We start from the raw sequence: 15,078 nt of genomic DNA on the forward strand, positions 1-15,078 counted from the left end.
TTTTGGGATCACTATTGAGCAGATTTTTTTTTTAACTAATCAAGACTTTGTGCAGTTTTAATGTTAGTGTTCAGACTGTTCCAGTGCTTAATAACACAATGAGTGAAACAGAACTTACAGATGTTAGTGTTACAGAGTCTTAAGTAAAGATTTGCCAGACAATTCCTTGTTTTATCAGATGAACTCTTAATGAGTGTTTTGTCTCCGTTGAAATCATCTAAGTCATTCAATATTGTATATGTCTGGATTAAATCTCATAATCTTCTTCCTTTCCATGATGGCAATTGCAAGTATCTTAATTGTCTACATTCTTTAACTATTTTGGTAGGCCTCCTTTGAACTTTTTCCAAAGCAACAGATTGTCTCTTAAGGTATGAATAGTTGCAGCATGTACTGTCACCCCTGCATGTATTGTCGGCGGCGACATTATCTGTTGTTGTTGTGTGTGTGTGTGTTCATGTGCACAGGCGCTTATGATATTGTTGTATGCTTGTTTATGTGAGTGTATGTGTGCGCGTGTATTTCATGTGTGTGTTTGGAAGTACATTCGTAGTACATTCGTGTTTATGTAAAAGGGGTATGTGGTGGGAGAGATGGGGGTATATGTATGTGGGTGTATTTGGCTGTTTGTGTGTGTGTGTGTGTGTGTGTGTGTGTGAGAGAGAGAGAGAGAGAGAGAGAGAGAGAGAGAGAGAGAGAGAGAGAGAGAGTGTGTGTGTGTGAGAGAGAGAGGGGTAATTTTCTATGTGTTTGATGATTCAGTGCTGGGTAACAGATTACTGTTTGGCTATTAAAAAAACCCCAAATAAAATAAAATAAAATAAAATAAAGCAAATAAACATACCACTTCTTTTTCTCCCCCTCCTCCTTTCTTCTTAAGAATTGATCAGCAATTCTTTCTACTCCCTTGACAAAAATAGATCAGGCAAACTGTAACTGTTGTACTGTTCCTTTCCTAGCAGGTGCATATCCTTTTCTTTCATTCCAAGTCCTCGAACAAAAACTTCTGCTCAAAGTTGTTTCACATCTCCCAAGGGTTTCCCCTGTGGCAAACGTTATAATATCTATGGGATTTTTTCCCCTGTTTTTTTTCTCTCACCGTTTTAATCTTCTGATTCTCAAAAAGAAACAAGATAAAATAAAACTTAGTTTCTGTTGCTGTTTTTTTTTTTTTTTTTTTTAAAAGGTAGATTCTCCAAACAAAATTTTATCTGTAGACTTTAATCCTAATATTTTAATTTTATTGTTTTTGTGTAATTTTTTCCCCCAATCACTCACATGAAACAGGGATATCACACACACACACACACGCACGCGCACACATCCACTTCAACTCCAAACAAACTTAAATACTCTCACAGCAAAAACAGGCAAATTCAACCAAGACATTCTTTTTTCTTCTTCTTCTTCTTCTTTTTTTTTTTTTTTTTTATCAACGAAAACGTTCACCCTCAAAATTAAAACTCAAACCCAGCCTACCTTGATGTGTTTTGAGGAATTGGATGGCGGACTTGAGGACGGTGGACTTGTCCATCTTTTTGTTGTTGGAGGCCACCATGCTGCACAACTCGTTGATGAGCAGGTTGAACTGGTCGCGCCGCTTCTTCTCGCTGAGGTTCCGTGTTTTCCTGACAACAATCGAAACAGTCACCATGCTCACCACTCAGAAGACATCACAAAGCAAATTCACAACTCAGAAGACATCACAAAAGAAAACTCAGAAGACATCACAAAAGAAAACTCAAAACTCAGAAATCACAAAGAAAAATTACAAACCAGAAGACATTGCAAAGAAAATTCACATAGTCACTATTCAGAAGATACTGCAGTAAAAACTCACAACTCAAAAGACTACACTGTGAACAAACTCACAAACTCAGAAGATAACACACAGTCAACAAACTCACAATGCAGAAGAAACCACAAAGCAAACCAACTCGTGAGACAACACACAATCAGCAAACTCATAACTCATAAATGACACACCACAAACCAAACTCACAAACCCAAAGACACCAAAGTCAGCAAACTCACAGCTCAGAAGACACCACACTGTAAACTCAACTCAGAAGACATGACACAGAAAACTCACAACTCAGAAGACACCACACAGCACACTCACAACTCAGAAAACACCACACAGCACACTCACAACTCAGAAGACACCACATAGCACACTCACAACTCCGAAGACACCACACAGCAAACTAACAACTCAGAATACACCATACAGCTCACTCACAACTCAGAAGACACAACACAGCACAGCAAACTCATGACCCAGAAGACACAACACTGCAAACAGACAACTCAGAAAACACCAAACTCATGACTCAGAAGATACTACACTGCAAACACACAACTCAGAAAACACTACAAAACACACAACTCAGAAGACATTACACAGTGAGCAAACTCACGAACTCTGAAGACACCACACAGCAAACTAACAACTCAGAATACCCCACACAGCTCACTCACAACTCAGAAGACACAACACAGCCAACTAACAACTCAGAATACACCATACAGCTCACTCACAACTCAGAAGACACAACACAGCCAACTAACAACTCAGAATACACCATACAGCTCACTCACAACTCAGAAGACACAACACTGCAAACACACAACTCAGAAAACACCACAAAACACACAACTCGGAAGACATTACACAGTGAGCAAACTCACGAACTCTGAAGACACCATACAGCAAACTCAAAACTAAAACTTTTTTTGCAAGGCAACCAACCTGTCTGCAAAACCATCAGTTTCAGTTTCAAGGAGTCGAAGATGTGGACTAATCTATCTACGCTACACCACATCTGCTTTCAAATAAATTCAAATAAATATTTAAAAAATAGAAAAAAAAGAGAAAAGAAAAAAGGAGCATATGCCCTAAATACACAAAAGCCTGTATTTTCTTAATGACCTGGTGTATATGTGTGTGCCAATAGTTACTGCGACAGATGTTACATCAAAGTGCATGGACTGATCCATATTAACCACACCAAATTTGCTTCAAAACTTTTTTTTATTTATTTATTTTTTTTTAAAGATAACAGCAGATGCCTGACCTGTGCATAAACCCAACATGCTGGTCAGGGCCTTGAAAGCCTATCATAGGTATGCATAAAGTAATAGCCTAAAAGATAATAAGAAAAATAAATAAAACCAAAAATTCCAAGATTCAAAGAAATTTAAATCTTTTGCCCCTTTTGTGGTGTGGAGGATACAATAACAATACATACTCATTGAATCACAACTTCAGTCCAACAATGTCTTCGAAACATGCAAAACCACACACCCACGCATGCACACACACAAGTGTGCACTAATGATAATGATTTGCGTCAAACCAAATCAAATTTAAACATACTGACAAGTATGTTTTAGATGTAACAAAAGTTACACACCCTTTCCAAGTTTTATGAATTTACGCAGATTAAGTTGTGTTTTCTTCCCAGCACTGAATAAATTGCATAAACCAAACACTGATATGATATGATATGATATGATATATATATATATATATGTGTGTGTGTGTGTGTGTGTGTGTGTGTGTGTGTGTGTGTGTGTGTGTGTGTGTGTGATTTATATTTATGTGGTATTAATTCATCTTGAATTACAGTATTTTGGGACATTCTAAAACAAAATGAAATTCATCCGCAACAATGCCCATATTACATTCCTTGCAAATTCTGTTTTCTCTGTTTTTGCCTTCTGTTCTTCCTATTTTGATCTACAGTTTAATGTTACTGCAACGAAATTTTATCAAGGGATATGTAAGAATCTGAAAGTTGTGAGATATATTTTTCTTGACAAAAGTTGGGTTTGGTGCTCCTATAGAACAGACATTTAGTACTGTCTTCCAGCGATTTTCTCAATGACTGACTGTACATATCTTTTAGACTTTGGTGATATTTTGACAAAGAAATCCTTACAATGGAATGCATGTGAAAACAAACAGGTAAGTAATCAAAAGACATCAGAAGAAACCACACAACAAACTAAAATTTTTGTTGGCAAGGCAATTGGCCTATCCTCCCAAAGAAAAGAATCATCCAAGCAAACTAGTTGGTTGAGCAGCAAAACTTAAAAACAAACCCACACCTCCCCCCCCCCCACCCCCCCAAAAAAAAGAGAAAGCTTAGAAGAAATGCTGCACTTCTTGATATTGTGTTCAGACCTTTGACATTGTGCTCTTTTCTTCACATCGTGACATTTTGTTGACAATTGTGCTCTTTTCTTTCACATTTTGAAGTGACTTTAAAAATGCTAGCATTTCTTGTATCAGTTTTAGATGTGAGAGACGTTGTTGTTTTTTTAAACACACACTCCCCTTCAAACACACACACTGAACAATGGACAAGGATTGTCCTAATTCCTTTCATCCCTCATAAGGTGCGGAAAAAAACATCAGGAGCTGCAGAAAGAAAAATCATATCTTTTTCATGAACTGAATGACACTGAACAACAAAAACATGCTATATATAGGAAGACGTGGGCGAGGGAAATCATTTCCCCATATATCTGTTGTGTAATTCAGTACTTCAGACACATATCACGTTCATAGCATTTCCTTGAAATAGAAAAACGATGAAATCTCTGTTTTTTCAAGTTAATTATAGATGTCGCATCTAAACATACACACTTGATCACATGCACACACACGTGTATACATAGGTAAATACTTTATCATTGTATTACGTGAAAAAAAAGAATTATAATAATATCTTGGAATGTATTCTTAGTCTGATAAATCTCACACATATAATGCAGAATTTCTTACGATACTTTTTGCATCAACTGAAAATGGGTCTGTGGGATTAACCCAAAATGTCATCTGTATTGACTTGAAGCAGGCCTCGTTCAGTTAAAAACAGGAGAGAGAGAGAAAGAGAGAGAGAGAGAGAGACAATTTGACACACACACACATGCACACTTGCATGAGAGAGAGACAGAAAGGGAGAGACTCACACTCTCTCTCTCACACACACACACACACACACACACACACACACAGAGTCTCGAGAGGGCAGCAGATACAAACTCTCTGACACATACAAGAGTGAATCAATACGTGAGAGAAGATCAACAACCAAAATTTATAGCACAGACAAAATAAAAATAAGCCACCCTATACCAGCCATCTACACCCACATGTACACATCCACCTACACCCATTCACACACAAAAAAGCATAAATTATTGATTTGTTCACTGATTCATCTAGTAATCCCCAGCATCAGGGCGCGCGCACACACACACACACACACACACACACACATCTATATATCTCTCTTGCTCTGCATTTGACCAATCCCCACTCCCATCACCCCTTACCCTTCCCCTCACTCCAAACACTTTTTCTTCTGCCTAACCTCTTTCTCCATCTGTCTGGTCCAATCAATCCAAAATGTACAGCTTAACCGGTGATGTACAGCTTATTTGGCTGCCACTGTCTTTCTACTATTCAACCCTGATGCCCACGCGGTCAGTGAAAACAGTTATTGATCTGTCATTTATACATCTGCCTGTGGGTCCAGATGGTGCACGTATTGTTTTTTTGTCACGTTCACCCCCGCACAGGAATGCATGCATTCTTGCCACCTGATCTCTTTGCTTTCAGAGACTGGGTGGTTGGGCTTGGTTACATTATTAATGTTGTGTTCAGTTTACTGTGTCACATTATTAATGTTGTGTTCAGTTTACTGTGTCACTGTCTCTCTCGCTTGGTCTTCTCTCTCCCAGTCTCTCCTTTCTCCTTACTTGATTATTGCTGTGTTCAATTTTTTTTTCTCTCTCTCTGTCTCACCTTTCTCTTTACCCTCTATTTGTAACTCATATATGTCTGGATTTGTTTTATGTATGTGAGGAAAATTTCTTATCTGCAGAGATGAATGAAATGGCAATGAACTGGCAGTAGTGAAACACTATATCAGGCAATCATTTTCAAGTACCTGTACAGGAAAACAAGAAATCAAATGCATCCCGCCCCTCCCACCCCCAAAAAAAGCTTTGCATGTGGTTTAAATGCCATGTGTGTGTGGGTTACAAAAAAAACCAAAGTTTTGAAATCACAAATAATGGATGCAGATAAACATGAAGCAAAACCATTCACTGTGGCATTGTGGTTAGTCTCACAGAATGACGACACAGAGATCACATGTTTGACTGAACCCTACAAAAGTTTTTCATTTCATTATTTTCCAGCCACAGCCGGATCCAAACTCAGAGAAAAAACACACATTTGAATGTCATCCATCTCAAAGACACCTCTCTGAAAGCTTTCTGGAATTCCAGACCACCACAGAAGATTGTTTAACTCTTACTTAAGTCTGAATCATGGCATTCTCACAATTCTCTTCTTCACCCATCATCACAATCTAATGGACACACAGTCTCCAATTCTGAGGCCCTTCATGCTCTGCTTTCATGGTCTGTGGATGTATGCACAAACATGGAGAGAGAGAGAGAGAGAGAGAGAGAGAGAGAGAGAGAGAGAGAGAGAGTGTGTGTGTGTGTAAGGGGAAGATCAAGAGACAAGGTGGGGTCATCTGCAAAGTGGGTATCGGTGGGTGAGGAGGTTCCAGTTGAAAGGAACTGCTCGTAAGTCATATGGTGAAAAGATATATATATATATATATATATATATATATATATATATATATATATATATATATATATATATACCACCTATGACTGTCTTTAATTTCATCATCTGATAATCAATATCTTTATATATCTTTTTGTAAAAAAACAAATACACAAGAAAACACACACACACACAAAAAAAAACAGGCTTTGATTTCGTGGTCACCACACTTTTTGAAAACATGATATGTGTACGCAGCAAATCTAAGTTTGTGACATTAGTATTTCATTTCTGCAATGATATTTTCTCTCTTCTTATCTATCTATCTATATCTATATAAACAGATCTATATTTACATCTATATGTAACATGTATATAATAGTCCTGTCCGACTAACACCACCAGAACAGCAGAGGAGGCAACTGCTGTCCTGACTATTTGGGCTAGAATTTGATTATAGTGGAGACTGTCTTGCCCAAGTTACATCCCCACTCTCTCGGCCAAGAGGGTTTTTGGATGGTCAGCATTGGGATGGTTTCTAAAGGCCAACTAGCCCCCAAAGCAGCACTAAGAGCCAGTGCAATCTTGCCTCCTAGTTTGAGAGTCATTGTCCTTCACCAAAGGCTAAGCATGAGTAAGCTGTAAATCACTAAATGATTTCCCACTGCAATGGAGAAACCACTGATAATACAGCTCTAACTCTGCTGTTGGCCCAACCGTAAACTATAATCAATCTATGGTATAAGCTGATATAATATATATCTATATATGATTCTGTGTGTGTGTGTGTGTGTGTGTGTGTGTGTGTGTGTGTGTGTGTGTGTGTGTATGTGTGTGTAATAGGTATAATTTTTTTTATCATTATTCAATTTTCTAAAATAAAGGTATGATGTGCATCCTTCCTCATCTGCTTTTTCTTCCATTCATAACCTGACACAGAGCAACAAAGAACTGTTCCCCTGTCAGCACTGCCCAGTCTTTGTGTGGTCTCTGCAGTCATCTGAGCTGTAAACTGTGCCCGTATAATCTTACAAGCAACAGCGACTGCATGTTTACCTCACACATGCTCTGTATGTCTGTTCCCACATGTACACGCTTACACAAACATACACACATAATATATACACAGATCCATAGCTTTGCACCTCTCTCTCTCTCTCTATATATATATATAGCTTACATAGCAAGAGTGTTGTCAGATAATTCCTGTCCTGTTAATCAACCTATTTAAACAAATGTCTGCTGTTGCAGACAGATATGAAGATGGAAAAAAAATCAGGAAACAGCATCAGCGAACAAGTACACTCGAGACTTGTTGAAACATATAAACACAGTCTCTCTCTCACACACACATACACAAACAAGCACACACTCCACAAACACACTTCAGCCTGGCACTTATCACAATGTACTCATGGCCTTATTACTTATAATATTAACAATTATTACTAATATTAGTGCATGTCCTGAAAAATATAATTTAATTATAAATGCTCTTCTTGAGACTGCTGCAATAAATCACTGCTTGCTGCCGTGAAAGTCTGGCAAATATCCAGCCCACTGTCAACCCCACCCCCACAAAAAAGACCGATGCCATGAATATATCACAGTGAATGATGTGCCCCTGCATATTCTGCTGACTGGTTTACACTGAGAACAGAGACCTTCCTTATCTTTCACCGCTACTGAGACTGAGTCAATGAGTATTACAGCTTCTTACCTTTTGACATTGTCTTTCTCATCTCCGTCGTCTAAGTCGTCAATACTGAGAACACTTTCACTGAAATCAAAAGGACATAAAGCAAACATTTAATCATCTACAACAAAACTGTCCTTGCAAAAAATGAACCTTTAATTTAAAAAAAATCTGTCTACAAATATGATGTTTGACAATTACCTTAAAATAAGCTGTTGTGATTGATTGATAAGAAAAAAAAGTTATTTAAAAAAAGTCCACTTCATTGTAATTGTTTAACTTGTTTTCTCACTTACAGTTATACTTCATCAATTTCATGCCAGTAGAAAAAACAATTCAGAAAAGAACAAAATGACTGACTTTAACATAATTATTCTTATCTGTCTATCTATCAATAACATATATAAAATCTTCCTCAAAACTCTGAAACTAGTGAAAGCATCAATTTCAATGAAAATTAACATCCAACGTGATGAACCCCCCCCCAAAAACACACACACACACACACACACACAAAAAAAACCCCATCATTTTGTGGCCTGGGAGAGGTGAATTGTTAGGTTTATTATAAGGTACCAAAAAGTATGCAAAAAATGACAGTGAAGATGTTAACACCAAGATGTTTCACATCAGACATGAAAGGATTACTCAAATGCAATGTGCCCCCCTGCCGAATAATGGTGCCACAAAGACCAATGCCAACAACACCCTGATTCCTCCACACCAAGAATACTGCTGCCCTGTCTGGAACCCCAAACTGCTGACATGAGCAGATGGATAATGGCAATCCACAGAGCAGCCAAGTATGTCAGTAGACAGTATGAAAGAACAACCAGCATCACTGCCCACTTAAAAGATTATAAATGGGAAACAGTTGAATTCTGGTGCCACACCAATTCTGTCAAGCTATGCAAGGTAAGCCAACAACCTGGTGGATTTATCACTCCTGATCTATATAACCAACCACCACACGAATAATACCACCAGACAAACAAGATCCAATCATTCTTTTAACATCTTGAGTGCTACCTATGTTTTCCATATGTAGGTGTTTGGGCTATTCTGCACCATTCATTCTCACCAGGGCAACTGACAACAATATCAAATGATAATACTGTTGTCACATTATAGCCAAGGGGTATAACCAAAAAAGGAACATGCCAAAAATCTCAGATACTTCATTCTTTTTTTCTTTTTTTTTATAATGAAAAACAAAAAGCAATGAACAGTTTAGTGAACCTCTGAAAATTTCATCCCAACAAGAACAATCAGCTGTCCCGATCCCCAAGGACCATTCCAAACTGGAATGCTGTCCCAGCTTCAGTGCACAAGGCCAATTTCTCTGGCTTCCTCAAGAAGGAAGCTCTACAAACTCTTCTTCTATTGTTCTAAAGTTAGGATGAGGCCTGAACTAAAGTAGGGGTACATGACTGGCTGGGACTGTGCCAATGGAGATTTAGCCTTAGACACTACCCTTGTCTGGTATTCTGAAAACTTGTTCTGTATGTGCAGCAAAAAACTTTTTTTTTTTCTTTCTAAGTTTCTATTTTTTTCTTTCATTTTTTTTTTTTTTTACATAAAGTTTTTGCATTGTGCATCCCTAAAATTTCTTATAACCTGGTGAGACAGCACAAATTCAAACCACTAAAGATTCTTTAAAAAAAAAAAAAAAAAAAAGAGGAGGAAAGCCCCATCAGTGTGGTATCATCTTCTTGTTTGAAAAAACCCAAAAAACAAACTAACAACAAGAAGAACAAAAACACACACACGCCATAATGCTGGTTTTTATATCTGAAAGGAAAACTGTATCATTTACTATTGTGATAATTTCTTAACTTTATCAGTTTATGGTTAAAGCAAATCAAATGTGTGTGTGAACATACATGAACATGCATGAGTGTGTGCACGTGTCAGTTGGCATGAGCATGTTTGAATGACGTGTACTTCTCTGTGTGTGGATATATGTAATATGTGTGTTTGCATGTGCACATACACATGCATACATGTGTGTATAATAATATGTGTATGCCTGTTTATTCATGTTTGAATGAACTTGTTGCATCTCTATGCAAGAATGTTGGCCAAGTGGATAATGCACTTGTATGCATTGTATTGTAATTTGTATTGTATTACTTTTTCTAGCAACATATTTTTCTCTCTGTCCTGTGACATTAAGGCTGCTCTCCCCAGGGGCAGCATGTCGCCACAGTGCAGCACCATTTCTTTTTTCCTGTCTGCAAGTATATTTGGTTACTGTTGAAATGGATCTTTCTACACTATTTTCTCTCATCTCATCTATCCCTTGACCCGTGGGTGGGTCGTTGGGGCACCATGGATGACTGCCTGGTCAGCTCGCGCCACCTGCCTCAGTCCTCAGCGGCCCTTTGAGTTGTGACAAATGGCAGGCCCGTCCACTCTTTGATGTTGTCCTCCCACCGCTTTCTCTGTCTGCCTCTCTTCCTCCTTCCTTGTACGGTACCCTGCAGGATGGTCTTGGCTAGGCCGTCTGATCGTGTGACGTGTCCATACCAGCGGAGCTTGCGTTCCTTCACTGTGGTTAGCAGGTCTTTGAATGGGCCAATGGCGTTTTGGACTCTTCTTTTCACTTCCTCATTTGTGATGTGGTCTTTGTATGTAATGTTCAGGATCTTGCGGAAGCATCTCATTTCCAGGGCCTGGATTCTTCTCTGGAGTTCTGCAGTGAGGTGTAGGGGGCTCTGGATAGAGGTAGTACCTTTGATGTCTGGCAGCTGTGCTCCTTCGGGAGCAGACGGGCATCACTGGTCCTCATCCATCTCCTAAAGCTCTCACGTGTTGGCTCCAAGCGCCACACCCTGGTACACCGCCTCAGCTGGCGGGCTAAACCACGTGAGGGGGTGGTGTTGACACTGCACCACTAGGGGGCGGAAGAGCTGCACAGCCAGTCAACGGCTAGGGCGGAAGGGCTTCCAGCAAGCTCAACGACTAAGTGTCCGGGGTCAAGGCGACCACCCAGGTATTGGGTGACCTCGGCTGTGACCAACGACCTGGAGAGGGATGGGCTCCGCCAGGCCACTCAGCCCAAGACACACCATGATGATGACAACCCCCACACTATTTTGCTGAGGACAAACCTTTCGATGTTTTGTCACCATGGGTTCATCTACTTGCACTAAGACCATGATGGAGTTTCAGTTTCAGTTTCGGTAGCTCAAGGAGGTGTCACTGCGTTTGGACAAAACCATATACGCTACACATCATCTTCCAAGCAGATGCCTGACCAGCAGCGTAACCCAATGCGTTTAGTCAGGCCTTGAGAAAAACAAAAAACAACAACAAAAAAACCAAAAAAAAAACCCATTCTATCATCTCATCCGAATGACTAGCACCCACCCAGACTGACACTCAAGGTCTATTCCTACTATTGTCATTGCGATATTTGTGGGATTCCGACCCCCTTTCTCATTTTACTTATTTGTTATTTAGAACTTTGTCCATTGCTCTCTTCAGTATGTAAAGATTAAAATGGTTTAAATATGCATGTGTATTTATTTAATTACTATTTTGTGCATGTACATTTGTGTGAGTGTGTGTGTGTGCATGTATGTGTGTGTGTGTGTGTGTGTGTGGAAAGCGAGTATGTGCTCATGTTAGGTGTGGAAAGACCAAATGACTAATGTAATAAGCACAGAAAACATAGTCATTACAAAACCACAAGCACTAACTGATTCCTTACTGTCTTGGATAGTAATTTTTCACATAAGTATATATATATATATATACAGTGTCACTGTCAGTCTAATTGCTTTCTGTTTCCACACGTTTGCAGAACAGATGAAATCTGGAGCTATTCTGAACGCTCATTTTTTTTCACTTTCCTAATTCTTGAAAACAGCAGCATGGTTCATGATGTGAACAATTCTTTTTTTCTTTTTTTTTAGCGGGAATTTCCAGCATACTGAAGCCAAACTCAGTCTGTGAGAATAGCAGGGGAGTAAAGAGTTAACAACACAGAAGAAACTTGTGGCTTTTTGGCCTGATTGACTTGGAAAAAATCAATAAGCCAAATGGTCCAAATGTTGACACATCCATCATGGGTCATTTCAAATTTGCTGGGGTCAATCAACCAGGACCAACCCCCAACCTAAACACTGATAAGTGTTGTGGGTATTTTCATTATTACAAATCAAACCATTATGATTATTTAATATCTATATTTATATACGTATGTGCTTCTGATTTTGAATGTGCATGATTTATAATATTCACAAACACATCATTTTAGAATTGAATAGAACATGTCTTTATTACCAAGTGTACCGGGGTCACAAAGAATATTGGGGGAGAAGTACATAAAAAGGTACAAACATAAATAAAAAAATCATACACAAACACAGATACAGTTTATGTGTGTGTGTGTGTGCGTGTGCTCGTGCATGTGTGTGTGCATACTTATAGCAATTACTTGAATAAGCTTCTCACTTATAGTTGTACTATCTTCACAAAGTTGAACAATATTTATATTAGCAGCAAAAGATGCGGTTCACTCTGATGGTCAGAGGAACCCCACTAAGAGTGAGTAAGACAAGAGTAAGAGACAGGATGGCCTTTCTGTAGTGTAAGTCAGTCTCTACAAAACTGTATGTGTTTCATCTCATGTGCAGCTCATCCAGTGGATCAAGCTAATGTTGTAATGGGACATGATCTGTTCAAGACCAATTTTAAGTAAAATGAACATCACTTGAGAAAGCTGTTCACATGTTTTCCAATTCCTTTAGTGATGCAGAAGTAGATTTTATTTGATGTAAATGTTTTATAGTCTATAACTGTGGTCTGTGGCATTTCTTTCTGTCTATACAAATTTTTGACTTCTACATAAATAAAACACACACAAAAAAACCCATCAGAGCCATAAATATTCCAATACCAGTACAGCATCTAGCATATCATGATAAATGATGATTGTACTTATTGTCAAACTGGTATTATAATATATATACAAACAATTTGTGAAGATAGCTCATGATCTATATACACTATTAGGTTCTGCAGTGGTTAGGGCAGGTTTTACAGCATACATCCACTTCGACACTTCCCTATTCTGAATGCCACATAAAAAATAAACAAATTAAAATAAAATGCTACAACAGCACTCTTCTTGGACTTAAAAATTTTTTTTTTTTAATAAATATTCTTGGATATGTTATTGACATGATTGATGTAAAGAAAAGCACACCCTTCATCATCTGAAAGATTGACGGACCCCCATCCACCCCCAACCCAAAAAATGGAAAAATTATTATCATCAACCGCAACTCAGACAGCAGAAACGCACAATTTCATGGTTAAAAATAATATGACTGGCAGAAAATCAAACAAATATAAAACTTTTCAACAATTACTGAATTAGAATTAAAACAACAACATGATATGCTTCTAAACTAAATATAATGGCAGGTTTCACATTACCTGGGTCAGAGATAACTTGATTTATATGGCATAAATCTTGTGAGTTTATGTCATTTTTGTGTATGTTTTACAATTCATACATAAGAACGTGAATAAAAAAACCCACAGAAATAGAATACTTAGTATTTCTTTCAAGTGTTGTATTATGATTAATTTTGTGAGACATGATCATGTGTCTCATCATCAGAAAAGACAGATGCTGTTTCCCTGTAGCACTGCTTTGAATTTTGGGAATATGAAACACAATGAATTTATTGAAGAATCTTTTTTGAAACATGTATTGATGTAATAAGTTAATAACATTACTGAAATGAATGGCAATGATTTTAAATACCGTATCATATGCAACATTTATATCTTCTAAAAGCTCCCAGTAGAATGAAAAAGATGGTGTGGGTGTCATGGTCATGAGTTGTCATGGTCATTGTAGTCAGAAAAAAAAAAAAATCAATTCACGATCTTACCTTTTCTTCTGTGGCATACTTTTGAAGATGTTTGAATTTAAGCATATGCAGAGCACTCAACCACACTGGGGTCATTGCTTTTAATCTTTAGCGAAACAATGCAAGTGGGGTGAAGGTCACGAGAATGTGGAGGCACACTTAATCTTTATAATTTTCAAACATGATCTCTCAGGAATAGGAGCGTATCTATTTACACTTCTCTCAATGCAATCTTAAGGATACAAGTACAAACCAAACTTGATTTTCTGGACTATCGCTATGATTGCTGTGCATGGAATATGTTGAATACTGCATATTTTGTGGTCCAGTCTTGACCCACTTTCAGAGAGACTGAGCTGGTAAACCTGTTGATCTGTCTTCAGTTGGAAACTTCATCAAATGTTTATTTCCAAATAAAAAAAACACTCCTAAGATAATGTGTTAAATTCTATCAAAACTATCATTTATCAAATGTTATCTGGCAAAAATGCAAGAAAATGTTTGACTTCTGTTTTAGGCAAATGCAGTGTAGGAAAACAGCATCTGTCTTTTTTCACATGACCAGACACACATCATCACATCAACTGCAAATGAAACACAACACTTGGAAGAAATATACAGCATTCTCGTTTTTTAATTAAAAAAATTTTTTTTTTTACACATATACAAAACTGACAGAAACTCGCAAGATATGTGCCACATTTATCAAGAGTTATATATCCAAACCAAATAGTTGAAATACTGTGAAACTTTTCTCAGTTTCTGTAACTGACCAGCTTAAAATCAATAATCATCTTCAACTGAGAGAAAGATTACTGCTGAATTTTGTTGCCATTGTTACGTGATTGTAAGATAATTTCAATCATAGTTCATACTGTGATTGGCCACTCTAG

At 37.9% G+C, this 15,078-nt stretch overlaps 1 protein-coding gene across 1 annotated transcript in view; it reads right to left on the reverse strand.

The window, feature by feature from the left end:
* Positions 1-15,078, reverse strand: part of LOC143298625 (circadian locomoter output cycles protein kaput-like) — a 40,095-nt gene that overhangs the window by 24,256 nt on the left and 761 nt on the right. The window contains exons 2-3 of the mRNA XM_076611506.1: positions 8,319-8,378; positions 1,480-1,628 (exon numbers count right to left, since the gene is read on the reverse strand). Coding sequence (XP_076467621.1) covers positions 1,480-1,628; positions 8,319-8,378 — 209 coding nt within the window. The remainder of the gene's footprint in view (positions 1-1,479; positions 1,629-8,318; positions 8,379-15,078) is intronic.

The sequence above is a fragment of the Babylonia areolata genome, chromosome 24 (genome assembly GCF_041734735.1).
Source record: "Babylonia areolata isolate BAREFJ2019XMU chromosome 24, ASM4173473v1, whole genome shotgun sequence".
Lineage (NCBI taxonomy): Eukaryota > Metazoa > Mollusca > Gastropoda > Neogastropoda > Buccinidae > Babylonia > Babylonia areolata.